Here is a 27,091-nt window from a genome sequence, read left to right as displayed (position 1 = left end):
CATACTGTTGAAAGGGCACTCTCTGCTGCTCAAGTTGCCTCTCTCTCCTTATGGCATCAACGTTTTGGCCACCTCAACCACAAGACTGTCCTAAGGATGGCAACATTGGGGAGTGTCGCTGGACTCGCCCTTTTCAATGACAAGCTTCATCTCTCTACCCACTGCCGAGGATGTCTCCTGGGGAAAATGTCACGTACATCTTTCTTGTCTACCCGCACTAGAGGAACACACGTTGGAGATATAGTCCACTCTGATGTGTGTGGCCCCATCCAAATATGCACACCAAGCGGAGCAAGGTTTTTTGAATCATTGTGTAATTTTATCACAACAAATTTTGTTTATTTTTTTTCTGTTTTGCTTTTAAGGTTTTTTGTGACATTTAAGGATGATTTCTCGAGCTTTTGTGATATCCAACTGCTGAAACGAAAATCTGAGGTCCCTGAAGCATTCATGAAGTTCAATGCAAAGATGAAGGCTGAGACTGGACGAGAAACAAAGATCCTTCGCTCTGATGGAGGAGGTGAATATTGCAGCAAGGATTTTGAGAATTGGCTGGCCAAAGCTGGAATCACTCATCAAGTCACTCCGCCTTATACCCCTCAACTGAACGGAGTTGCCGAAAGAACAAATAGGACGGTGATCGAGTCAGCACGGAGCCAGATGTACGGGAAGAAAGTTCCCCTAGAACTCTGGGGATTGGCAGTCCTATGTGCAGCTTATGTTCAGAACAGGGTGATTTCTAGTACTGGGAAAATAACACCTTTTGAACTCTGGCATGGAAAGGAACCGGACGTGTCACATTTGAGGACATTTGGTTCACCAGCTTTTACGCATATACCGGATGAAAAACGAAGGAAACTTGACCCGAAGGCTACGGAAGGAATCATGGTGGGATATGGCGATTCATCCAAAGTGTACAAGATATGGGATCCGGTGACCAGAAAAATCATCACCAGCAGAGATGTTGTATTTGAAGAAAACCTCAACCATGAAAACTCTTCTGAGCTACAAGAGCGGGAATACTACTCACTTCTTCCATTGTCACCTGATGAACAGATGCCTGAGTCTCTGCTGGACGAACAGATTCCTACGGATCAATCTGATGTGAACATGGGGGCCGATGATGGAGCTTCCCAACCAAATGATCCCGTCATAGATGGACTAGGGGAGGCTGATTTAAACGAAACGAATGGAGAACGGAGGATGAATTTTTCCATGGTTTTGAGCCAGTTGCTGATCCAGTAGGTCACCTCCGCCGGTCCCTGAGAACTGCAAGGCCATCAGAAAAATATCTTCTCTACCGTGGATATCATGCTACAGCACCTGGACATCGAACATCGACTGATCAGCCAGAAAAGAAAATTTATGGCAAACTAAACATCACTTTGAGTGCTGCCCTCTCATCACCGCAAGGACCTCTCTGGAAGACTGCCGTCGAAGACGAACTTAACTCACTTCATAAGAATGAGACGTGGGAACTCGTCCCACTGCCACCAGGACGCAAGCCTATCAAAAGCAAGTGGATTTTTGAGCTCAAGCCAGGCTATGATGGAGTTGCTGAGCGCTACAAGGCCCGGCTCGTGGCCCTTGGCTGCTCTCAGCGGGCTGGACTGGACTATAATGAAACATTCGGTTTGTTATTCGCTAATTAATTTTAATTTGTAATTTGTTTCATATTCGTTTCTTATTCATTAGCTCCGGTTGTCAGACTATCCACTCTTCGGATTATCCTAGCTCTAGTTGCCGTGTGTGATCTTAGCGTCATCCAACTAGATGTGAAGACGGCGTTCCTCTATGGACGTCTTGAGGAGGAAGTCTACATGTGCCAGCCGGAAGGCTATGTGGCCTACGGCCGTGAGGCTGATGTCTGCCGGTTGATAAAGAGTATCTACGGACTGAAACAGGCCCCCGAGTATGGAATATGGAGCTAAATGACGCTATAGTTACATATGGCCTCACTCGCTCTCAGCATGATCAGTGTCTTTACTTCCGTCTTCAAGGGGAGGAATGGATGGCGGCCCTGTTCTTCGTTGATGACGCTATTGTATGTGGAACCAATAACAAGGCACTGGACGACTTTGTGACATATCTCAAGAAAAAGTTCGAGCTGAGGACTCTTCCTGTAGGCCGATTCCTGGGTCTCACAATCAAACGAGACAGAAGCACACGCACGCTGAGTCTCTCCCAACCCGATTTTGTGGACGATCTTGTGGCAAGATTTAAAATGGAAAGCTGTCACCCAAATGTGATTCCTGCTGAGCCGGGTCTACATCTCAGTTCTGCTATGTCCCCTAAAAACAAAGAGGAAGAAGAAAAAATGAAGGAAGTTCCGTATCAGAGCGCAGTTGGAGCTCTTCTGTATCTCTCAACCACGACACGGCCTGATATTGCTTATGCTGTGAGCAAAGTAGCACGGTTCAATCAGAACCCAGGGCCTCAACACTGGATTGCTGTCAAACGCATTATTCGTTATCTTGCCGGAACCAAAGATTATGGGATAATCTTCTCCTCAACAAAAGAACAAGGAGCGCTGGGATTCACTGATGCTGACTATGGCGGAGATCATGACGACAGAAAGTCAACATCAGGATGCATCTTTCTCCTAAATGGTGGGCCTATCTCATGGTTCAGCCGCAAGCAGGAATGCACAGCCACCTCTACAACCGAGGCGGAATTTGTGGCCGGAAGTGAAGCGGCCAAAGAGGGAACTTGGATCAAGTCACTGCTGGAGGAGATCGGGCAAGGAAAACCTGGTCCCATCACATTATTCTGTGATAATCAAGGGGCAATTAAAGTAGCATACAACCAGGAAATGCATCGGAAAATGAAGCATATCGCCATCCGATATTGGTACATCAGAGAAGCCCAAACTAACGGAGTAATAAACACCAGCTATGTGAGCACCCAGGAACAACTAGCAGACACCTTCACGAAGCCCCTGCCTGCTCCACGTTTCAAATACCTTCGTGACAAGATTGGTGTTAGTGATGTAGGCGCTCTGTAAAGGCGGACACAGGGCGAGCCTTTGGATTTCGTGTTAAGTTTTTTTTTGTGTGTTGTTGTCTTCTTTGATTATGTATGATGTAAGCTTATGGTCGCCAGGATTGTCGAACATAAGGATTTCCGACACAAGGATCGGTATCTTTTCCAGCATACTTTGTATTGATGTCATTGTATTGTCTTCATGTCCTGTGTTTCCTCAGTTTGAGGGGAGGTGTTGAATATGGTTGAATATAACAAGGCAACAAACTGGGAAGAGCGGCAACGCTGCACAGGGAGAGAAGGGGTAATCCAGAACTTGCTTGTACGTAGACAAGACGGTGTGGCGTATGGTACTCTTGAGAGTAATACACAGATTCCTTTTGCTACAGTTTACTCAAAGTGTGTTAGTTGATAACCAACAGATGTTAGAAGTTTTGGTTAGCCAGTTTGGATTTTAGTTATTGAAAAAAGAAAAAAAAAAGAAAAAAAAAAGGGTTGCGCTAAGCACTTGATTGACTTGTTATCGAGTAACCTCCAGACCTGCCCGGACGGAGATCATATTGCTGTACTATATGATCCACATCGTGACATCAGCTGAGGGCTCTTACCTCTCTATTCAGTCTTGCATTGCAATGGGGGCCAATCCCATTCCAACGCTTGACCTTTCGAGTTGTAATTGGGAGTCAAGTAAGTCTGTATTCATTTGTTGGAAGACAAACCTCTTTTTTTTGTTTCCGACGCCTGTTAAGCATCTTGGTCGTGACACAATAAAGTATCGTTTTCCAGCGGAGGAGAATATAAGAAGAATCATGATTGTAGCACACAGTTCCAGCGTTTTCCTTCTCTTGTCCTTACACATAAAAAAAAAAAAAAAGAGGAAAATAATCTGAATAACAAAGGATGTGTTTGGATTCTCTTGTGTGTGTGTGTGTGATGCTAATCACACAAGTTTCCCTTCTATGGAGGTTTCTGCGTAATTTATATTTTCGACATACACCCACACTCGCTGCATCATATAGTGCAATCGAAAAGGATCAGACACGGCGATGATGTGATCGTTAACGTAAACCAACCTAGCGCAGTTGAAACCATGACGATGTGATTAATAAATTCTGAGAAAAAAGCTACCCAAAATAATTCGGGCGGGAAATAACAGAACACACCCTGGCGGGGTACTTTTGGTGTAACAAGTAATTGCTATCTATATGTTGAAATAAAGATTGCTTGCTTTTGGGTAGATCTAGTGAAGCTTTAGTTTAGAAAATATCTTGTCGTTTTCAAAAAGTTATCACAGCCTCAAATTTCAAATAAAGCTAAGAAATTTATCTACGCAGACTCAAGTCATAGCTACAACTGGATAAGGAATTAAAAGAGGCAATATTACCTTTCTGATTATGATGCAAACTGATGTATTCCAGAATAGGCCAATGTCAGCAGCTCAATTCATTTTCCTCCTGAATTTTTTTCCACATCGGTTGACCTGTCAAGAAAATTAGGCATCAACATCATCAAATCCATTCGTGCGGCACTGGTTAACTGTGTTTGTTATAAAGCTTTGTATACCTAAAAGGCATTGATGTAATCAGATTAGAAAGATTAGGCTATATCCAGAATCGACAACACACACGATTAACTTACTAGGATACCTTGCGTGGAAAGTGTTCACAAAGAGTTGAGCCTCTTCTTCCCCGACTTCCAACTGTTCGGCTAAACTTTTACATCCCATGCCGTAAACAATCCCGTAGCAGATTTGTTTCGCTTTTTGCCTTTCATCGTCTCTGACTTCTTCTTGCTTTTTCTTTTTCCAAACCGATACAATGCCGCGGAAAACATCGCCATCGGGTTGGCTAGAACAGAACAAAGACCTGCGTCTTCGCTCAAATGCGCCAATATTCGAAGTTCCAACTGAGAATAATCCGCCGAAAGCAAGATAGTTCCTATATTTGAAGTACAAACTTTTTAAAAATTAACATGCCATCAATGCCCACTTAAGCAGACAGCAGACAGCCATCAAAAGATTTCATAGAAATATGCTACTCATATGCCACCTGGTGGCAACCGAAGAGTAACTTCTAGGTCTTATGGCGGGATTGCTATACTTGTTCCAGTCACGATCCGTGAGTGCAACCGTTTCCGTTTCTATTGTAGCATTTTTTGCGTGTCAAAATTTGTTTAGCATAATTGAGATTCTTAATAATAAGTAACACAGCAAGTGACGAATAAAGTTCATTTTTTATTATTGTCAATCTAGTTCAGCGTGTTTGCGAAATTTAGCATTAAAGCCAAACTGACGCCATAATGAGCTGTAGCTCTTTTGGATCAACTATGAGACAGTATAAAAGACTTGATGAAGCCTTAAGTATGATAGGTAAGTATTGAAACTCGAGTAGGAAGAAAGTCGGTTTTGGGAGTTGCCACCCCCGCTAAACAAGTAAATTTGACGTGAGTCCCGGTTGCAGTCCCGATAGTTTCGAAATTATCTACCCACGGGGTAGTAACGTAGAAACGATTAGGACTGTGCGAAGGTTCACGTAAATGGTCAGGTGGGGCATTCTTCTGCTAAGAATTGGGGAAGTAAATCGAAGTTGCCCAGTTTACTTGAGTTTTCACACTCATTTTCTTTGTGTACTTTGCGTCCATCAGCATGTACCATAATTCCATTCAATGAGGAACTAACTTCCGCTTCGGTCTACGGACCAAAAAGGAGCACGGGCATGGCCTAGGTGGCAGTTCCCTACGGCGCTCAACCGTGAACTTTTTGAGATCTAAAAAAAAAAAAAAAACAAAAAAAATCTTTTTGCATTATAGTTCCATCTTGAAGTAATATCATAAGCGTTTTGTTATATTTTGCATTTAGCGTTCGAATACTTTTCTAATCAAAAACTAAACTTTCGGTTCGTTTTGATTAATGATTTGTCACAACTCAAGAAAAGGGGGAAAAACAAAGCACAGTAGGATGTAATCTCATATCAAATGATCATGTAATGCAAATTCGGTGTGCCTGCTCGTCGACTCCCTTGTTTATCGACGCCTGCCAGCGAAAAAAGTGTGAATGGGAGTGTCCTCATGAAGTTTGTGACCACCCCTGTTATGAGTTTTGTAAACGAGCTCCGTGTGACAAACCGTCCCATACTTATGGGAGTGGTTTTACTTACACCACTACTTATGCTGCTCCGACGTACTACACCGAAGCCCCCAAGTACTATTCGGCTCCACGTTACTACGCAGAGGCCCCAGTTTATTACACCACAACATACGCTCCTCCAAGTTACTACACCGAGGCACCCAATTACTACACAACAAAGGCACCGGAGTATTACACAACGACTTACGCTACACCAAGCTACTACACTGAGGCTCCTAAATATAATGCTGCACCCAGCTACACCACCACGACTATTGCCTACTACACCACAACAGAAGCAGCCAAATATTATGCTGCTCCAACTTACTACACAGAAGCTGCTCAGTCTTACTACGTGGAGCCCACATACTACACTGAGGCTCCAAAGTATAACTCTGCCCCCAGTTACTACACCACTGCTGCTCCTTCGTATTACGTTGAACCAAGCTACTACACTACAACCTATGCTGCTCCATCTTACTACACTGAGGCTCCCCAATATTACACCACAAAGGCTGCTGAATACTACACAACTAAAGCCCCGGATTACTATAACAAGAAAGCTGAATACTACACCACCACTTACGCTGCTCCTGTTTACTACACTGAGGCTCCCAAGTACTATCCGGCTCCGACCTACTACCAGACTGAGGCACAGTACTACACCACCAAAGCACCTGAATACTACACCACAAAGGCGCCCGAATACTACACCACCACTTATTCGGCTCCCAGCTATTACACTGAGGCTCCAAAGTACTACTCTGCCCCAAGCTACTACACTGAAGCAGCTCCTAAATACTATTAGAGGCCAAGGTTTTTTAAAGCGCTGAACATTTCATCTCCCATATTTATTGGTTCATCACAGTCGTTCTTGAAGTATAACATTAATGTCAAATGAGATGTTTCATACAAAAATGTCCTCGTTAACCCTTCGCATTTAATTTCTTTCTCTTTATAAAAATTGTGTGCAAAACAAGCGTGGTATGGTGAATCGAGTTTGTTTCACGATAGGCCTATATGAAGGACGCTTACACCTTGACGTACAGTAGACCCTATGTTAATTCTTAATGGCAGACTAATGAGGATTAAAGAACTCCGTTATTACCTTATTTCTTAATTATACGTTAACAATAGTAAAAGCCTTTAATTATAATGACATTTGAGTTTTTAAAGTGAAATTACGTAAAGAAAAATGTCCATCAACATAGTCCCACATGTGATAGTAAACGTATTCGTATACGTACCGTACGTACGTACTAGTTAACTAAATATCTGTTCATGACTGCAACCTGCTCAGTTATCACGACGTATGCCCCACAAAGGATATTTGATCGTTGGTTTACGTCTTGGATACATATAGGTGTAAGATTGGGTTCAATGAGATCCACTTCCACATCTCTTTCCTTGCTCTACTGCACGCGAATTTTAATATTTAGCAACTTTCGACGATTCATATTTGACAATGAATAAAGGACTTTTTTCTTGCAATTACCGACTAGGAAAAGGAATAGATTGAATCATTCGTTACAGCACAAATCACATCTTTCTGTGTTTTCTTTGTCTCGATGTCGTCAGCCAAATCATTGGAATTAATCAGTTAGCGGATACATCGGGGTTAATTAATAGACAGTTTAACTAGTTTTACAATTAGAATAAGAGTTTTACAATTAAAATTCTCTTGTGCATATTGTTTTAAAGAGAAATTGATATTCACGTTAAGGATTGTTGTTTGACATTGAATCAGCAATGTTCGCCCTTTCAAACGTGCTCCTACACAACAAAAGCGCCAAACCAAAAGGGTGGGGTAAGAATATTGGCTGTTACGTCACTACCCGTAAGGTGCATGTGTCGTAACCGCAGGGCCAATGGATTGAAACAGGGTTGACTTTGCAGTCATATAAAATGAGAGGACAGAAATGTATCAATTCAGTGTAGTAAGCAACTTGGACAGCAACACGACATCTACCATCAGTTGTACTTCACATCGTGTTTTACTATAACTCTAAAATGATGAGTAATTTGTCGTTTTATTTAACTATTTAATCGTAGGAATTGAAATTGGGATTCATTTGGATTTTAATCAATCGAAATGAACTTGTGTGCATCTTATTATTACATCCAGGTGGATTCAGGAGATAACGTATTATGTATTGTCTTGTTTCAGCTAACTACGGCGCGATGCTGCTGTTGGCTGTCGTTACCTTGATGGCTGGAAAGGCCTGGGGGGGACCGATGGAATCGTCTTCTGGGTACTACACCACTCCGGCGCCTTACTACACAACGACGTATGCAGCCCCCAGCTACTACACCACCAAGGCTCCCGAGTCCTACACAACGAAGAAGGCCGAGTATTATACAACAACATATGCTACTCCTAGCTACTACACCGAGTCACCTAGCTACTACACGACCAAAGCGCCAGAATACTACACCACAGCATCCTACTACACCACTACATATGCTGCTCCGACCTACTACACTGAAGCTCCCAAGTCCTACTCAGCTCCAAGCTACTACACTGAGGCTCCGAAATACTACACCACTAAGGCGCCGGAGTACTACACAACGGCTTACGCTGCACCAAGTTACTACACCGAAGCCCCCAAGTACTATGCTGTCTCCAGCTATACTACTACTACCGCTGCCTACTACACCGAAGCAGAAGCAACCAAGTACTACGTAGCTCCGACTTACTACACTGAAGCCGCTCGGTCTTACTACAGTGAGCCCACTTATTACACAGAGGCCCCTCAGTATGACTCCACCCCGTTTTACTACACCGAGCCCAGCTACTACACAACAACAACCTATTCCACCACAGCTTATTACCCTGAAGCTGCAAAATACTACTCGGCACCAAGCTACTACACTGAAGCCCCGGTTTACTCTGCTACATATGCCAAACCAAGTTACTACACCGATGCACCACAATACTACACTGCCACTTCTTATTATACCACTAAGGTCCCCGAGTACTACGCTATGGAAAAGGCCGAATACTACCCTTCTACTTATGCTGCTCCAGTTTACTACACTGAGGCTCCTAAATATTCGTCTCCAACTTACTACCAGAACGAGGCTCCGAAGTACTACACCACTAAGGCGCCTGAATACTACGCGCCTTCTTATGCTACCCCAAGCTACTACACCGAATCTCCCGTCTATTACACTACGACTTACTCCGCTCCCGAGTACTACACCACCAAGGCTCCCGAGTACTACACAACCAAGGCTCCCGAGTACTACACCACCAAGGCTCCCGAGTACTACACCACCAAGGCTCCCGAGTACTACACCACCAAGGCTCCCGAGTACTACACAGCTCCAAGTTACTACCAAACTGAAGCCCCCAAATACTACACCACAAAAGCGCCAGAGTACTACACTACCACTTACTCTGCTCCCAGTTACTACACCGAGGCTCCAGCCTACTACACAACATATGCAACCCCATCCTACTACACTGAGCCACCAAAGTACTATTAATCGTTAAAATTGTGTTGTCCATCTAGCTCGATGAAGTGTCAATTAGATTTTGTTTTATCATTGGCGGTCCTCGTTCCCAATTCAGTATTTCCTTGATATATATTTATGCATTCACTAGTCGCCGCTCCATACGAATGGGGTTCTTCAATGAAATCTTGAATACAAATGTATATCGTTACCTAATCCATTATTGTTTCTATTCTTGATTAAATAAGGCGGGTGAAGGCAATTTCAATATTACTTGAACAGCTTTCTATTTCTGAACATTAATTTACAGTTTAATATTCTAGAGTTATATCATAAATATTTGTGAATCTGTTTATGACATTATATCTTCTGATACGTAGTACAGAACATTGCCTTCTTTCATTACGTTAGCCCATTGGCATAGAGAATTTATTGGGCATCTTTAAATCTCACTTGTGCTGTTTACCCTATTTAATTAAATAGCATAATAGTGTAGCGAAATTCTTTTCAGCTTGCTTTTATACATACCATTAAAGCTAATTTCCTAGCTTCAACCTGAAATTTCTATTTTAGGGAAATGCTTAAATATTCGGACTAGGTGTTAGAAGTTTTGGTTTGCCAGTTTGAATTTAAGTTAAATGATTGATTGAGTTTTTGTTTTGTTTTACATTTTATTCAAAGTCGGCTTCTACGAGAAAAAGAAAAAGAAAACAAAAACTCAAGCAATCATTTTAGTTAATATTGTTATGAATATTGTTATGCTGCGCTCTTTCGTATACCCCATTAGTCTTTCCTTCACCGTTTGTACCACCTTCTTCTGATATCTCGAAGCGCACTTAATACACACTTTCCCCCCTGCAAATAATACGCCTTTATGTACCACCGTCCATTACAAGAGGTAGTAACTCTCGCCTCGGCTTACGGACCAAGGAAGGGGTTTAGGCAGGTCCACGGGGGGCAGTTCCCCGTGGCGCTCAACTATGAACAAAGCAATTATGTCCACAAAATACACTGCCAAGGGGGAAAACCATAAACGCGCAAACTTCACACCAAAAAATCGAAACGATTGAAAAGGTGAATGATGGGCTAGTGTACAAGGCAGAATACAAAACACTACAATGACGGATGCAAAACAAATTATACTGTCATATAGTTCGCTCATCAAATACTGCCAGCTCCAGGTCCAGCCCCCGCACCAGCTCCAGCGCCAGCTCAACCTCCAGCTCCAGCGCCCGCACCACCTCCAGCACTATCTTCGACTTGCAGGTGAAGCACCAACTTCCACTTGAAGAATAACTCGGCATCACAAGTAAATGAAAAACAAGGCATTACTTACTTTTACATTAAACTTTTAAGCTGATTAATAAGTAAAGATTCAATGGGCATGGATGAACGCACTTCTAGGCCTTACAACAACTTACATGTTGCTGGACCAGAACGCGAATCACTTCTAGCGTAACTAACTAAACACCAGATGAACGCACTTCTAGGCCTTACAACAGCTTATATGTTGCTGGGCCAGAACGCGAATCACTTCCATTGCAACTAACTAAAGGCCAGATGAACGCACTTCTAGGCCTTACAACAGCTTACATGTTGCTGGGCCAGAACGCGAATCACTCATTCTTTACTACTAGAAGTTGGGTTAAAAGTGTAATTACCAACCCACACCACCGGTCCCGTACAGTTAAACGTACATCATACACCCCATCGTCTAATAAAGCACTGCTATTAGTTTTACCATTAACAAAAGATGATCATACGTTAATCTTTCACCTGAAACAGCAACTGGTGTTGGTCAGCTTGTCACACGTCTGTTATTCACTTGTTTTTTGGGGTTTACTTGGGCCTTGCCTAAGCTTGTGCACAATGAAAGTTTGGTTAAAAGTGTACTTAGCAGCCGTTAATTAAAAGTGTACTTACCAGCCCACACCACCGGTTCCCTACACTTGAACCTGCATCACACACCCCATCGTCTAATAAAAAACTGCAATTAGTTTTGCCATTTATAATGAGTGATCATACGTTAATCTTTTACCTGAAACAGCAACTGGTGTTGGTCAACTGGTCACACGTCTGTTCGCTTGTTCTTTTAGGTTGACTTGGGCCTCACCTAAGCTTGTGGACAAAGACAGTTCAAGAAACTAGCCAAATTATTGCCAGTCATGCTAAAATGTATCGTACCCACACCGTGTGAAATGGGAAAAGACTGGCAAACGCAAGTGTTCACACTGAATGAACTACACTTCAACTGAAACGCATAACAATAAACGTTTAGCAGTCGAACATGTTGCAATGTAAATACATCTGACAGAATTAAATTTCATACTTACGAAATTTTAGACTCCAATTTCCATTTTCATACGCAGTATAAGTTGACTTCAAGTAATAACTAAACCAGGGAGAGAAAAACGACGCGTCTTAAAATAGCTACCAACTCTGCAAACAGAAAAGCTGGAGAAAGACCCACAGACGTTTGGCGGCGTTGCCAGGAAATTTTATTACATCACTTATATGTTTTTCATGTAGAAATACTAGAGTATTGTCAGAGTAATAGAGACTATGGTGACGTCGCCCTGTGGAAAGTCTCCATAAGGCTATGTCTGAGCCGACGCCTTTAAAAAGGGTGACACCTTGCGGATTTTTCCAAGAACTAAACTGAAATTTCCCCGCGAGTCCGTGAAATAAGATTACAACATGCTGTCTGTAAAGCAACAAATCTCAAATGTAAAGTTACACTTAAATTATGCTACAAATTATACCATAATGCAAATAGTTGATGATTTATAAATATTTTTCCCTATTTCATGAAATGAAATAAATATCAAACTTTAAGTTTTATCCGTTGTATTTGCTGTTTCTTTTTCTTTGACTTTTTCACATTGAATTTCAGCACTTTTTGGGATTCTTGACAATTTTTTGTTAGTTTTCATTTGCGTTCGATCACTAGACACAGATGTATGTTTCGAAATCACAGATGTATATTTCTTTATGGCATTTGCAGTAAGTTGGTGCCTTTATTCGATAAACTCTTTTTGGCTTTTCCCCCCTGACAGTTGGGGCAACAACTATTTCTGCATCCGTAGTTTCATTTGCTGTAGTTACATCTGAGCTGTGAGTAGTTTCTGTGGCTTCTGGTGGTAGAGACAACAATTCATTGGAATGAGGAACAGGAAGACTAACGAATAATGCTATGGAAAATTAAAACAGGCATTAAACAACAATTTTTTAAGAATACCAAAAAAATATGTATACCTTGGACAGCTTGAAGGTTTGTTGTTTTGTAGGTAATTATTTCTGTTTCTGGATCTTGTTGTGGCGGTGAAGCAACCAATTGAAATGGAGTAGTAGTAGGCCTATTACAACTAGCAGTGTCTCGTGTGGTTTCAGTCTCAATGAGAAACTTAAAAGGCTCACCAGTCTCCATCAGATCAATGCCACCAATGATTTCTGTTTCTGGATGTTGTAGGGTGGGTGAATCAACCGATTTAGATGTAGTAGTAGTATCACAACTGACAGTGCCTTCTTCTACTGTGGTTACAGTATCAATTGGCAAATTAAAAGGCTCATCGGTCTCCATTAGCTCACTACCACCAATGATTTCTGTTTTTGGATGTTGTAGGGTGGGTAAAGCAACCGATTGAAATGGAGTATTGCTTTTAGAAACACGACTAGGTGCTTGGTGGCCTGCAATGACATTTAATTTGAAAAATACAAATTTAGTTACTAAAAACTGATTGAAATATATAACAACTTACTAATAAGTTTCAATTTTTTGTTATGTTGGTTAGGTGGTGTATTCTCGGTACCAACAGTTCTTCTTAATGATTTGTGTCTGTTTGCTCCATTACCCAGAGGTGAATGGTAGGTTTTGGTGATTGTTGGACGTAGAATGAACACTAGAAATTTTTGCTTGTATGCCATCACGTTTCTTCTGTTGTGTGTTGACTGAAAACAGTTGTTTCAGAGGAGTACGTTTGACTGCTTTGGAAGAAGCTTCATTTATACCTGTTTCAAGTAACGTTAGAACTTACTACAAGTTTTACAGCACAATAATATTGATTATACCCAAGAAATGTTTAGGAAAGGCAGAAATAGGGGAGACCGTTCCCAATTTGTACAGGTTCGGTTTTTCCCTATTTTCTCCCATACCCTTAGTGATATTCTATTTATTTTTTGACAGATGATTGTTCTTGTATCTATCCACTCCCTGTTTTTTTTTGGTATCCATACAGTGATTTTTGTTGAAGTTATAGGGATTACAATTTTTTGGGTGTTTTGGTCTCTACTGGGGTGACTTTGGACAGAGGTGTGTCCCACTTTAGATGTGGTCGAAAAATGTAAAAGTATCCTTTTTTAAATTTCGGGAAAATTTGTGTTGATAGCTTTTTATTTTATGACAATTTTCGGTAAAGTTTATTAAAGAAAACATTTGAAGTAAAAATTTTTCTTATCGTATAAGATTTAGATAGTGAATGTAGAAGAGGAGGTGGAGCTAAATTATATCGATAATTTGTTAATTGTTCTTTAGAATCGATTCTAGATGGATCCCCCGTTGATTGATTGTGTGTCAGATGTCATGGCTTCCTCAGCTACTGAAAGTCAAAGTTTAAATTTGATTAATGGTGAAATTTTCTTTGTCACAATCGACGTATCTACCGGTATTTTCTTTTTTAGTTTGTATAACAATAGTGTCTATTTTGTTATGAAATTGGAGCTTCTGTTTCATGAAGTAGGAATGTAAATTAATGGTTTATATTACCACGTGAGTTGAATGCTTGATATTTAGCTACCGAAATCTTTATTGTTTCAGATTCTTACACATTCTGGATTGCAGATTCGTTAACTGGAAGATATTTCGACGTAACCACTGCAGAATTCTTTGTTTGCAATATGCCACCCATGTTTGATGAGGAGTTTAGTGATTGTCCTCGTACAATTTAAGTTTCAAAGTAGGTTATTCGAACAGTTTATATCTCCCATTAATTTTAAAAATACTACATGTCTATTATCATAATTAGATGCCGAGAAATTATGTCAGAAAAAGAACCAAACCCCCTCCATCTGAAGACTTGTTACGTATGGCAATTGGGGAGGTTCTGTCAGGCAAATCATCTATTAGAAAAGCCGCAGAGAAGTTCAATCTTTGTCATTCAAGTTTAGCGTACTACAGTAAAAGATTTGCTTCCTGTGGACTACTTCCCCCCCAAAAAGTGAAACGCAGTGAACACTCAACTCAAATTATCCCAGCAAAGTACGAAGCTGAATTGGCAGAATACTTGAAGAAATGTACACTGATTAACCATGGCCTTTCGCCAAACGAAACACGTGTTATTGCCTATTCATTTGCTACTGCAAATCGTATATCGACGCCACAGAATTGGTCAAAGCATGAAAAAGCTTCACAAGATTGGCTTTCTTTTTTTCTTAAACGCAACCCTACTTTGTCAATAAGAAAGCCAGAACAAACTAGCCAAGCTAGAGCAGCTGGGTTCAATAAGCCGGTTGTAGAAAATTTTTATGACAAGTTGGACTTTTTATTTAAAAACATAAGTTCAAGCCTCATCAAATATGGAATGGAGACGAAACAAACACGCCAACTGTTGTGCAGCCTCCCAAAGTGATCGCATGTAAAGGAACTAAACAGGTAATTTTAATTAAATATTGTAAGTGGAATTATCATATGTTTATTAATTTTTCTTTTCAGGTTCAGCAAACTGTGTCTGCTGAAAGGGGGACAAACGTTACCATGCTGGCTTTTATCAGTGCTTCCGGTACTACCGTACCACCAGTTTTCGTGTTCCCTAGGAAAAAATTATTGCCCCCTATGTATGAAAGTGGACCACTAGGATGCATTGGACTCGCACACGATTCTGGGTGGATGACTGGTCCAAATTTTTCAAAGCTCTTCAGCATTTCCATGGCTACGTAAAATCATCCACAAAAACCCAGTGTTGCTTTTGTTAGACAACCATTCAAGTCACTTAGATTACCAGGCGGTATCTTTTGCAAAAGAAAATGGTATCGTCATACTAACTTTCCCGCCCCACTGTTCCCACGTATTACAGCCGTGTGACATAAGTGTATTTGGGCCATTTAAAAAAGCTTTTGGAAAAAATCAGAACGACTGGCTTCATACCCATCCTGGAGAAAGGATAGCAATTACAAATATTGCACAACTTTCAAATGGGCCGTTTCAATCAACTTTCACCCAAATCAATATTATTTCTGGATTTAAAGCAAGTGGAATTTTCCCCTTTAATCGATTCGCGATCCCTGAGTGGAGATATTTGCCATCCTTTGTTACGGAGAGGCCAGGTAAAGCTAATTATTTACTCTGTAGTTTTATGGTGTTATAATTTATCACGTTCATGTTTTTGCAAAAGCTCCAGAAGCAGATACGTCCTCGTCACTTAATGATTCTACAAATGATTCATCACAAATTCCACAGGAGAATGTAATACCACTCAATCAATTGTGCCAAATGACACCATCTGCTCCACATGGAACTTCCTCTATTCATAACAATGGTTTTGGTAAGATGATCGTAAAAATGAAAACATTTTATACTTTACTCATTGTTGCTATTTTTTCTTCTTAGAGGTTGGTTGTTCTTTACCAGGGTCCTCTACACAAACCGATTCATCACATTTTACTCTGGAGAATACAAGATCGCTCAATCAACTGACGCAAACGACACCACTTACTACACATGGAACCTCATCTATTCATACCAATTGTTTTGGTAAGATGAATGTAGAAATGATAACATTTCAAAATTTACTCATTCTTTTATTTTTTTAATTCATAGAGGTCGATGGTTCTTTACCAGGGTCCTTTACAGAAACCAATGCAACCGACGATTCACCACATGTTCCTCTGGAGAAGATTAGACCGCTCACCCAAGTGTGCCAAATGACTCCACTTGCTCCACGGAAAAGATCCAGCAATCGTTTAGGGAGTACTAGAATCATAACGGATACTCCAGAAAAAGACAAAATCGAAGAAGACCAAAGAAGGAAGGAGGAAAAAGAAAAAAAAAAGGAAGAAAGAGAAAGGAAAAAGTTGCTACCTCGGAATATTATGAAGCCATCAGCATCAGTCAGAAAACGGAAGAAAAGTGAAACACGTGAAAAGGAAAACAATGTATCGAATGATAGTGGTGAGGAATACGTACTGCCAATCAACATCAACCAACACAGAACTAGAGCTGGCCGACTTGTTCAGCGAAGGACAATTACGGATTTGTAAAAGTTTATGGTTCTGTCTTCAAATCAATTCATATGCCTCTCCCACATAATCTGTTCAAGCCATCTATCATGCCTTCCATTTCTTATCTTTATGCTCATAAATATTCACAAATGTTCTTAAATTGAAGAAAACAAAGAAAATGTGATAAATTGATTAATGATTGTAAGAAAGCCGTTACTTTTTTACAGTATTGGTCCATCCTGTTCGTGGTTAAAGTAAATGAAAAAAACAAAGAAAATTTGATAATTTAGTTGATACTTGTTCCTCTTGTTGCTCAGCGTTCTCAGTTCATCAAAAAATAAAATGTGAAAACTGTTTGTGTTACATAATACCGCATTAAATATTCAAGTCAATACATTTTCGGTGAAAAACACAAAATTGTTATATTAAATGAATATAAACAAATATCAGTCAAACGCTAAGTAATCCTTTAGTTGTTTAGCGCGTCCCCTCTTTCAAATTGTATTCAACGCGAAGACAAACTCAAATTTTCGCGCTACGAATTGGACACTCCCACAACACGCCCACTTTTTGTATAAACTCACCCCTGTTTTCTGTACAATATGGCCCCCAAAAAACAGATTTGGGAAAACTGATGCTCCTAGGAAAGTTAAACAAGTAAAATTTTTTCCTTTTCAGACTTTATTCTATAATAGATGAGCTAGTTATTGACAATAGGGAAAAGTAAAAAAATATACAAGAATAGAAATAAATGAAGCAAAACGAGAAAAAAAATTTGCAAATTTTTGCCATGTTTTTTAAAAAAATAAATTAACAGCGAACTAGTTGACATAACGGATTAAAATTTTTACAACATGCGCGGACAATACATACAAACACACGGTAAAAGTTAAAAAAATGTAATACCATTTTATCTATTTTTTAGGACACTGTCTAACATGGGACAGTGTCCAAAGTGGGAACGGTCTCCCCTACTTAATCTCCATCTTTCATAGGGATGATACACTGTGCCATCTGTAAATCCTTTTAAAACATCTGACTGATCAAAATGCTTTTCACACAGGTACGATGTTTTCTTCAGCTCTGGAATGATTAATTGCCAAATAGAAAACTTTTTCTTTGGTACACCAAAAATACCAATTCTTTTGTTTTCATCCTGATAATTGACACCACAAAAGAAGCAACTTTTTGATTTACATTTCAACGGATTTGAAAGAGACATTCCCTTGAATTTTACCAGCCATGGGGTGGAAATCGTGAAAGGAATGAAGAATGATATTTTTGCTTATGTTGACTGAAGGCAACGCGTGGCGGCGCTGCGTTTAAGGGTGTAACGTCCGCCAAACAATTGAACCGCCTCTGGCCAAACAATTGAAAAAATCTGGAAAAACCTAGGACTTAGCCTTATGGAGAATTTCCACAGGGCGACGTCACCATAGTCTCTATTACTCTGGTATTGTCTATGCTAGGGCTTTTAAAAAATTGGGAAACATTTTTATATTTCAATTTAAGAGTATTCTCCTGTATTTTTTTTAATTATTAGGTATGGCAACTATGTTTCTATTTGTCACACTATTTCGTTTCCCTTACTTTGCAGGGGGAAGCACATCGAGCTCACAATATCATACCACTTAATATTAAGGATATGCTGGATGCAGTTCATGAAAAAATTCAAGATAGAGGACACAGGAGCGAAATTTTGAGTTGCGTGCATGGTATTAGACTTTTATTTTGTCTACCACTATCAAATTATCGTTTATGCTTGCCATTTTAACTCGTGTACGTTATGTGGAAAGGATGCTGGCCTCTAATAAAGACCAACAAAGATGCAAAAAAAAAAACTCCTCAATGTGAAATAAAATATATAAACACCAATTTCGACAAACTTTGTTATTTATTAAAATTTAAAAAACCAAACAATTTCAAAGTTTAAAAAAGATAAAACAAAAAAAAAAACCCGCAAAGGATCATCTAATATGGGCAGTCCCTTTGGTAGTGCCCCTTCTGTTGACACTACAAAATAACCCAAAATAAATAAAAGTAAATAACATTGATAAAACATGGACTTACCTTATTACACTTTCTTGTTTTCATTTTGTTAAGGTCGCTCCTTCTACGCTTAACTTTCTGTTTTGGTTGCAATTGCTGCTGACTAAGCCCTTGGTTTCCCAATAGGGTCTTTGCATGAAATTTCGATTTGTTTTAAACATACTTTGTTAGAATCAGTTTTTCACGCTGATTCTCATGGTAATTTTTATTATTTTTTTAAATCAACCGAAATGTGTGTAGGCCTATTTTTAGTTAAAAGTTCGAATAAGCTCCTCCCATTTCAAAACGGGCTCTCACCCATTTTTCATGGGCGGAGCCTAATTTCTGATCAATTTGTAGACGACGTTAATGAAAATAAACAACTTTCTGTGCCATTTTTTTTTAAACTTCACTGTAAAGTAACTTTTGTTTGGTTTTTATTAAGTTACACAATGAAACATCGTATTTGTGTTATACCTGGATGTATAACATCACCAATAAGTGATCCGAATGTTAAATTCATTTCATTCCCTACAAATGAATTGAAGAGAAAATTGTGGTTCGATACTCTTGGTTCATTAAGTTCCAAGATTCCAAAAACAAGAAGAATGCATGTGTGTGAAAAACACTTTGAGGTAGTACTATATTCATGTAAGTTAAATTTCAATAGAAGTTTACCATGTTTTATTTTCAAGCTTGAAACAGATTTGAAGGATTATGAGAAGTTTAAGAGTGGTGTCGGTTAGCGATCCCACTCGAATCAATTCGAGGTATTTCACGCAATCCGAGTTGAATAATTTTTTTCAAAATACAATTCGAGTTGAATTTGAATTGATTTGAATTGACAAAAACTCAATTCGAATCAATTCGAATGGAATTCGAATCGATTCGAATCAAATCAAAATAAATTTTTTAATTTTGCAAAAAAATGATTTCTTTATTCAGGCATCAATAATAAACATAATAACACTTAACGTATCGACATAAATGCGCATAAATAAGTATAACTGAGTTTGTTAAGTGTTAAGAGAAAATTTGCCAATCTTTACGCAAAACGATTGTGCAAAAAATTGTGTCAGAGTCAGATTGAGTCAGATCTTCTACTTACCAGAAGTCCAGAACCTTAATACCCCAAATTCCAAATCAAATACAACACAAAAAAAGTACGGTAACTCGCTATGGCAGTTGGCAGTTAGCACTTGCCAGTCAATTTAATCGAAAAAAGAGAGTGGAGTAGTGGACTCATCTGAATTAAAAAGCCTCAGTCAGTGCCATATGCTTTTCTTGAGAAAGAAATAAACCATAGAGGCATGAGTTGTGGTCTGCTAGCCAAATGGCTATTTAGAGACTAGTTGCTGCTGCTCTAAGAGCGTAAATGTTTTGTTTTTAAAATTTTTTAAATCAATTTGACGTGAATTGACATAAATATTCACGAATATTCACAAAGAATATTCATGAATCGAAAAATGAATATTCAGGTAAATTTTCATGAATATTTACCCAAAAATATCACAATTCAAATGAATATGAATTTTGATTTTTCCAATTCGAGTTGAACTGAATATTCGAAAAATCTCAAAAAACGCAATTCAAGTTGAATCGATTCGAATCAATTCGAATCGATTCGAATCAATTCGAATCGATTCGAATCAAATGCAATTCGGGTGGGATCGCTAGTGTCGGTTACTTAAAACTTAAAGATGGTGTGGTACCACACTTGAATCTACCAACATGTGAGATGTTTCCTTTATCATTATTTACAATCACTACAGTTTGACTAATTGATTAATCTCTTTTGCAACGGAATAGCAACAGGAGCGGAATGCGACACAGGAGCGGGTTGGGCCACGGGAGCGGGTTGCGCCACGGGAGCGGGTCGGGCCACGTGGGCGGGTAGCTCCACGGGGACGGGTACATCCAAGGAGGCGGGTAGTTCCACGGGAACGGGTAGCTCCAAAGGAGCGGGTTGCTCAATGGCCTGTAGCTCTACGGCGGACTCATCGGTCGGCTGCCCACCTTCCTCGGCCGGATTGCCCATGCCCGAGGGCGAGGCTTCACTGGCCAGAAAAGCCTCGCGATACAGCGAGGCTTCCCCGTCCAGAACTGCCTCACCCCTATCACCGGCTGGTCCGACCTGGTAGACGGTTACAGCTCTGAAACAAATAGATAAAATAAGTTAATTGAATAAAAGAAAAATGAATACAAAAAAACCCAAAAACCGGGGACGGGTACATCCAAGGAGGCGGGTAGTTCCACGGGAACGGGTAGCTCCAAAGGAGCGGGTTGCTCAATGGCCTGTAGCTCTACGGCGGACTCATCGGTCGGCTGCCCACCTTCCTCGGCCGGATTGCCCATGCCCGAGGGCGAGGCTTCACTGGCCAGAAAAGCCTCGCGATACAGCGAGGCTTCCCCGTCCAGAACTGCCTCACCCCTATCACCGGCTGGTCCGACCTGGTAGACGGTTACAGCTCTGAAACAAATAGATAAAATAAGTTAATTGAATAAAAGAAAAATGAATACAAAAAACCCTTACCCTCCGGTTCGCAGGAATTTTCTGGTCAGGTACCGACAATTTCCGCAATTGGCATAGTCCGTCCACTCCGCCTACCCATACATATTTCATGCGTATACCCAACGTATTTCAGTAAATATTGGAATTTCGAACGTCCAGTTCCCGACCGCACCATCCTAAAACGGAAAAAGGAAAATAATTAAAACATAACCCACACAGGAAAACTGAGGAAAACTTCGTTCTAAACACGTATCCTCCGGCACCTTTGATACGAGCACCTTTTCTTTACGTGAAAAAGACGTTTTGTGTGGTAGTGGTTTTTTGAGTACCAAAATAGATTTTCTTTTATTTTAACCTCAAATGCTATTTTTAACCATGTTTAATGTAAGGCACACATAAATAAATGTTCAGAAACGTTAATAATATGCAAGCTTAACAAGTAATTAAGGGAACCTTCTTTTTACGTAAAAAGCAGGTAATTGTAACCGAATGTTACAGTTGGAGTATTTAAAGACTAATTCGTTCATAATTTTATATTTTAATTGAATATATTCCATTTTTCCACGGATTTATTTAAAATATGGCAAAGGAAATTTTTATGCCGAGACTTATTTCTTACAATTATTTTTTTAATTAACTATTTTCAGTGTTGTTCGACCTGACACCACTAGATGTCTCGTCAATCATCCATATATATAACCAGGCACGCGGTGGAATCATGAGTCATTTGCTAGTTGACTTTCGCGAAGGAAGAACCTCGTCTGTTCGTGCAATTGATTGGAATACAACACGTGGTGAATCTAGCTCTTCAGTGAAACTTAAATGGAATTATTCTACAACTCACGAAGTAAATGAACTTTTTTTTCCAGTATTTTATTTTAAATTTTTTTGAAATTTATAAGTGTAATTTTATTTAGATTGAAGTACGATTACTAACCACACCAGACACCACCCGCTCCCATATCAACGCATTTTGTAAGGTCAGCCATCTTGTCTTGCTTCTTCTCCTATCCCATCTGTTGCGAATTTCTTAAATGGAGCGTATGCCTAAAAGAGATAGAGCTTTCCTAAGTACTCGATTGAAAAGAAGGCGAGTTAATCAGAAAGTTAATGCAATTATGACTTCTTTGGGACTTGATAGTGAAACTTTGAATGGTTCTTTTAACGATGAAGCTGAGTACGTAAATCACGAGCTCACTGGCCCTGAAAATGAAAAGGTTATCGAGGTAAACGTGGTGGACGGGGATTCCAATGTCTGTAGTAGCTACGACTGTAACGATGTTGTTAATTCCGAAATCGGCCAGCAAGTGCACATGTTTGATAGTGAGGGTGAGATTGATACCGATTCCAGTGGGGACGAGCAAGAGTTTCATTTCAATTTAAATTCCAACGATGAGGTTTTTGCAATTCGCGAAGGTGATGGTGGGGGAGCAAGCCTTTCGGTGACACACAGTGCACAACGATATCGAGATGAAATTTCAGAATGGGTTGTTCAGTATCAAATCAAACATTCCAGCGTTGATGCATTGCTAAAAATTTTTACTCTTCTGCCGGGTTTCGAAAAGCTTGGTTTGCCGAAAACGTGTCGCACTTTGCTTCAAACAATTCGACAAACTCCTCTTCGCCTAGTCAGTCCTGGTCATTACTATCACTTCGGGATCACTGAAAGTATTGAACTGCTACTAAAAAGGCTGAATGTTGATAGGGTTGACAACGATATTATAAAAATTCAGTTTAATGTTGATGGTATTCCAATAGCTAAGAGTTCTGAAAGTTGCCTGTGGCCTATTCTTGGTTTAATAGAACGAATTGACGGTTCAGTCCCTTTTCCAGTTGGAATCTATCATGGGTATGGAAAGCCAAAAGATCCAAACGAATTTTTATATGATTTCGTTTGAGAAGTGTGTTTATTGCAACAAATTGGATTTGTGTACAATGGCCGAAAGATTGATGTTGAAGTATCTGGATTCCTGTGTGATGCGCCCGCAATGGCATTTATTAAATGCATCAAGTCGCATACCGGGTATTATAGTTGCTCTAAATGTACTGTCAAGGGCGAGTGGGCTGGAAGGGTGGTATTTTTGAATGAAGAGAAAGGTGAAAAACGAACCGATGCCACCTTCCGTAATCGAGCTCATGTAAAACACCATAATAATGAAAGCTCTAGTTTAGAACTTTTAGGTGTTGACATGATTCATGGATTTCCTCTCGATTACATGCATTTAGTGTGTTTAGGAATCATGCGCAAAATGTTGTGGTATTGGATTCACGGCCCGTTAAATGTTCGGATGGGTAGATTGAGAATTGAAAAAATATCAGAAAGGTTGTTGGATGTATCTTGTTACATTCCCAGGGAATTTGTTAGGAAGCCAAGGGGCTTTAATGAACTGGCTCGGTGGAAGGCCACAGAATTCCGTCAATTTTTATTGTACACCGGTCCTGTTGTTCTAAAGGGAATCCTCCCAAGCCATTTGTATGGCCACTTCCTAACTTTGCATTCTGCAATTAAAATCTTGGTGTCAAAAGAGCTTTGTCAAAGGGAAAATACCTATGCCAAATCCCTTTTGAACCATTTTGTAGATCATTGTCAACGCTTCTATGGTGACACCTTCATGTCATACAATTCCCACAATCTACGCCATTTGGCTGACGACGTCTTAATGAGAGGCCATCTCGACACTTTTAGTTGCTTCCCGTTCGAGAATTATCTGTATAAGTTGAAACATCTAATCAGGAAACACGAAAAACCTCTGCCACAGGTTGTGCGACGCCTACAAGAATTTGCGAATCATATGAGGCTTGAAGTCACTACCTCTTCCCTTGGAAACCCTTTGCTAAAACGGAAGCACACAGATGGGCCAGTCCCTAGTGGATTTCGTGGCCAGCAGTATCGAGAAGTTCATTTAAGGGACTTTGTGCTAAAATCTGATTCGGTGAAAGACTGTCACGTTTATTTAAAAGATTTGGACGTTGTCAAAGTGACAAACTTTTTCGAGGTCGACTCGCGTATTTTTTTACAGGCAGAAAGTACGTATATCGTGACAACGTCTTTACATTGCCGTGTGAATCATCGAGGTTCAATGTTTTTTTACTCTGGGGATTGGATTCTTTAAATTGGTGGCCTTTAGACTCCATTTTATGCAAAGCACTCGTTATTCCTTGTGGAAAACGCCATAAATGTGCCGCTTTTCCCTTACTCATGAGCAAAAACTATTGAAAACCTTCTTCCTAATTTGTTCCATACTTTTGTAAATATTTCTGTTTTTTTGTAAATGTAATGTTTTTTCCAGTCTCAAAATTAAATATCAGCCTTCGATTTGAAACCAAAGTTCTGCAGTTGTTGCCCCAAGTTTTCCGAGGTAAATTTAACATCTAATGATATTAAGTAAATACTACGTACGGTTTTTTAAATCATGATTAATTTGTAACAGAACAAATGGCAACACCAACAAAGCCGTTCTGTATTGTTTACTTTGAAAAAGACGAAACGTATGAAGCTGTGTGTTCAAAGTGGCTTGATGAAGATGGTGATTGCTGGTGGCCGAGTAATATCAAAAACCGTTCAAATCTCGTTAAAAAAATACAGAGAGAAGAAGAAATCAACCCGGAAGAAATGGACGCTTACAAAGCTCAAGTCTTGAAGTACTACGGTGAGTCCTGTTAATTAGTTGAACAATTGTTCGTTGGTCAATGTCTATTTGTAAACTCGCAGATACATTTTTGGCTGCCAAGAAGAACGCGGATCTCGCGCAGCGTGAGAAACCCATCCAAAGTAGCACCGATGCGGACAATCGCGGAAGGAGTAAAAGAGTAAAAAAACCAGTGGCTAAGTATGCGGAATTTTCAACTGTCGGTATCAACAGCCGTTCATCTGACAGTGAAACTTCAAGCGATTCGGCTAACGAGAGAGAGATGAATCCGCGCCACAGAGAAAGCTATTCTAAATCCAGTAAGGAATAACGAAAGTACCTTATTACTTGGTCTGTGTTAAACAATTTTTTTTCTCAGGTAAAAAAAATTTGCTGTCAGATTTTCCGATTCCTAATGAAAACATGGGAGCTGCGGGTCTCAGTCAGATTGCAGTAGTAAAGGAGAAACTTTCAAACCCTTCAACTAAAAAGAATCAACAAAAACGTAAACAAATCAATATATTTATTTAATTTCTGTACAATCATCAATGTATTGATTAATGGGTCCAGGTCCTCGACTTAATTCTCCAAGCGACGACAGTTACAACTTATTTGACGATTTCGAGGAATTTAATTCACAAGATTTGACTGAAGCTTCTTGTTCGACGCCTACAACATCGGCACGTAGTCAATCGTCCCTGTCAGTCCTCCCAAGGCCACCTTCAACAGCCAATTCAGATAAATCTGTTTTTAAAGGTATTTTTAAATAAATAAATTAGCCTTTCACTCACTATATTCACATTTTTCGCTAACTTAATAATACATAGATACAGTGGATGACAGTACAGTTATTAAGAAGATCCTAAAAGAAGTGTTTGCAAGCCTGGAAGTTTTGAAGATTAATCAGCGACAACAAACTACTCTGCTGGACCTACTGGTTTCACGTTCGAATGCTGGGACTGTAAAAGAAACTTCTTCAGAATTAGAAGGAAACCTTGGTTTACCTCTAAAAAGTTTGGCTGCTCTAGAAAGGTTCGAAATTGACCTAAAAGATCAATCAACCAAAAGCAAACTGGTACTAAGACAAAGAAAGGCACACAAAATAAATCTTTTTAATTAAAGTTTTTTTCTTTAGATCAACATTTATTCGTTAGTGGGAGGCGGATCACTGGCAAACGTAGTTAACCGCATTTTCCACCGTATTTTGGATGATGAAGTTGCTCAGCATTTCTGTTTCAGAGGCCAAAACGCAGGAAAAAGGGCGTTTGAACACCTAGGTAGGGGCCGTTCACAAAATACGTAACGCATTTTTGGTCAATTTTTGACTCACCCCTCCCCCCTTGTAACGGTCCGTAACAAAGTTTACTACCCCCCCTCCTAAAAATACGTAACAAATGTTCAAACCCCCCCTCCAAAACCAGAATCATATAATTGAGATAAAATGACTGCAATGGAGAAAATACCATTTAGCAGACAACAGTTGTCATGACAACAACAAAAAAAGAAGCTAAACAGCATTTTTTTTTCTTTTTCTGCAGAAATTAAAAGTTCCACGAAATAATTGTTCTGGTACGTAACATTTTATGAAACCCCCCTCCCCCCTTGTAACAAAGCGTAACAAAACCAACGACCCCTCCCCCCTTTCGCGTTACGTATTTTGTGAATGATCCCGTACCTGCAAACTGATTGAAGGTATATGCGTAATTTTGATAAATAAATTAGTATCTCCTGTTAATAAAACCTTTTTCTAATTAACAAGAATGTGTGAGACGTACGGCGGAATTCGGTGACGCCAAAGAGTCTGACATCGAAGATAAAATAAAGAATTTGTTGAAGAAGGCTCCTGCCCAAGTCATGAAAGCCCGGCAGCCATAGAAACACACTGCCCAGCAGCCAGATTCCGGCGAGAGCTAAACTAGCTCTCGCTGGGATCTGGTTGTGTGTCAACACACTGCAAAAACTAATTGGATTTCATTTTTTTTTAAGTAATTCTTGTTTCACGCAGAAATGTAATTTGAATTTTTGTACTCACTTAAATGAATCTGGAAAAAAATACAATTCCATGTTGTTAAGAATGATGTTTTATTTACTTATTGTAAGATGAATAATTATTTCTTAAGCATAAAACACGTCGAAAAAACGTTAAAA

General features: G+C 39.7%; 2 protein-coding genes, 4 long non-coding RNA genes and 2 pseudogenes across 8 annotated transcripts; 4 read left to right on the top strand and 4 right to left on the bottom strand.

Annotated features, from left to right (window-relative positions):
* Window positions 1-4,151: 4,151 nt before the first annotated feature.
* LOC123474287 lies at window positions 4,152-5,380 on the bottom strand. 2 transcript variants are annotated; one of them, XR_006648896.1, is made up of 2 exons: window positions 4,621-5,380; window positions 4,152-4,462 (listed from the first exon to the last, which is right to left on the bottom strand). It is a non-coding gene; the product is annotated as an uncharacterized LOC123474287 (long non-coding RNA). The 2 variants fall into 2 exon arrangements; XR_006648895.1 differs by having other exon boundaries at window positions 4,629-5,380.
* Window positions 5,381-5,951: 571 nt separating this feature from the next.
* LOC123474286 lies at window positions 5,952-9,778 on the top strand (annotated as a pseudogene).
* Window positions 9,779-10,628: 850 nt separating this feature from the next.
* On the bottom strand, window positions 10,629-12,020 carry LOC116932746. Of its 2 annotated transcripts, none has more exons than XR_004399692.2 (6): window positions 11,896-12,020; window positions 11,747-11,813; window positions 11,601-11,680; window positions 11,486-11,538; window positions 11,339-11,416; window positions 10,629-11,276 (listed from the first exon to the last, which is right to left on the bottom strand). It is a non-coding gene; the product is annotated as an uncharacterized LOC116932746 (long non-coding RNA). The 2 variants fall into 2 exon arrangements; XR_004399690.2 differs by having other exon boundaries at window positions 11,601-11,675.
* A 373-nt stretch (window positions 12,021-12,393) lies between these two features.
* LOC123474173 lies at window positions 12,394-13,157 on the bottom strand (annotated as a pseudogene).
* A 526-nt stretch (window positions 13,158-13,683) lies between these two features.
* On the top strand, window positions 13,684-15,456 carry LOC123474002. Its single transcript, XR_006648616.1, has 4 exons — window positions 13,684-14,223; window positions 14,376-14,514; window positions 14,584-15,209; window positions 15,270-15,456. It is a non-coding gene; the product is annotated as an uncharacterized LOC123474002 (long non-coding RNA).
* A 579-nt stretch (window positions 15,457-16,035) lies between these two features.
* LOC123474001 lies at window positions 16,036-17,005 on the top strand. Its single transcript, XM_045175780.1, has 3 exons — window positions 16,036-16,098; window positions 16,164-16,307; window positions 16,374-17,005. Exons 1-3 carry the CDS (start codon window positions 16,047-16,049, stop codon window positions 16,811-16,813), a joined length of 636 nt encoding a protein of 211 aa, XP_045031715.1. The 5' UTR covers window positions 16,036-16,046; the 3' UTR covers window positions 16,814-17,005.
* Window positions 17,006-20,579: 3,574 nt separating this feature from the next.
* On the bottom strand, window positions 20,580-22,303 carry LOC123474172 (MAGE-like protein 2). Its single transcript, XM_045176097.1, has 4 exons — window positions 22,257-22,303; window positions 21,434-21,490; window positions 21,006-21,272; window positions 20,580-20,955 (listed from the first exon to the last, which is right to left on the bottom strand). The coding sequence occupies exons 1-4, from the start codon at window positions 22,301-22,303 to the stop codon at window positions 20,580-20,582; spliced, it is 747 nt and encodes a 248-aa protein (XP_045032032.1).
* A 3,254-nt stretch (window positions 22,304-25,557) lies between these two features.
* LOC123474109 lies at window positions 25,558-26,239 on the top strand. The gene is made up of 3 exons (XR_006648760.1): window positions 25,558-25,699; window positions 25,771-26,018; window positions 26,079-26,239. It is a non-coding gene; the product is annotated as an uncharacterized LOC123474109 (long non-coding RNA).
* Window positions 26,240-27,091: the final 852 nt, after the last annotated feature.

Source organism: Daphnia magna, linkage group LG7 (genome assembly GCF_020631705.1).
Source record: "Daphnia magna isolate NIES linkage group LG7, ASM2063170v1.1, whole genome shotgun sequence".
NCBI lineage: Eukaryota > Metazoa > Arthropoda > Branchiopoda > Diplostraca > Daphniidae > Daphnia > Daphnia magna.
The sequence above is the reverse complement of the archived record's forward strand: the minus strand, read 5'-3'. Positions and strand labels throughout refer to the sequence as shown.

Coding starts and splice junctions, on each gene's coding strand:
- LOC123474172 (XM_045176097.1), bottom strand. CDS start 22,303: ATGGCTGACCTTACAAAATGCGTTGATATGGGAGCGGGTGGTGTCTG. Junction 21,273..21,433: donor TATTTACTGAAATACGTTGG/GTATACGCATGA, acceptor TATTTGTTTCAG/AGCTGTAACCGTCTACCAGG. Junction 20,956..21,005: donor CCCGGTTTTTGGGTTTTTTT/GTATTCATTTTT, acceptor TATTTGTTTCAG/AGCTGTAACCGTCTACCAGG.
- LOC123474001 (XM_045175780.1), top strand. CDS start 16,047: ATGACACCATCTGCTCCACATGGAACTTCCTCTATTCATAACAATGGT. Junction 16,099..16,163: donor TATTCATAACAATGGTTTTG/GTAAGATGATCG, acceptor TTTTCTTCTTAG/AGGTTGGTTGTTCTTTACCA. Junction 16,308..16,373: donor TATTCATACCAATTGTTTTG/GTAAGATGAATG, acceptor TTTAATTCATAG/AGGTCGATGGTTCTTTACCA.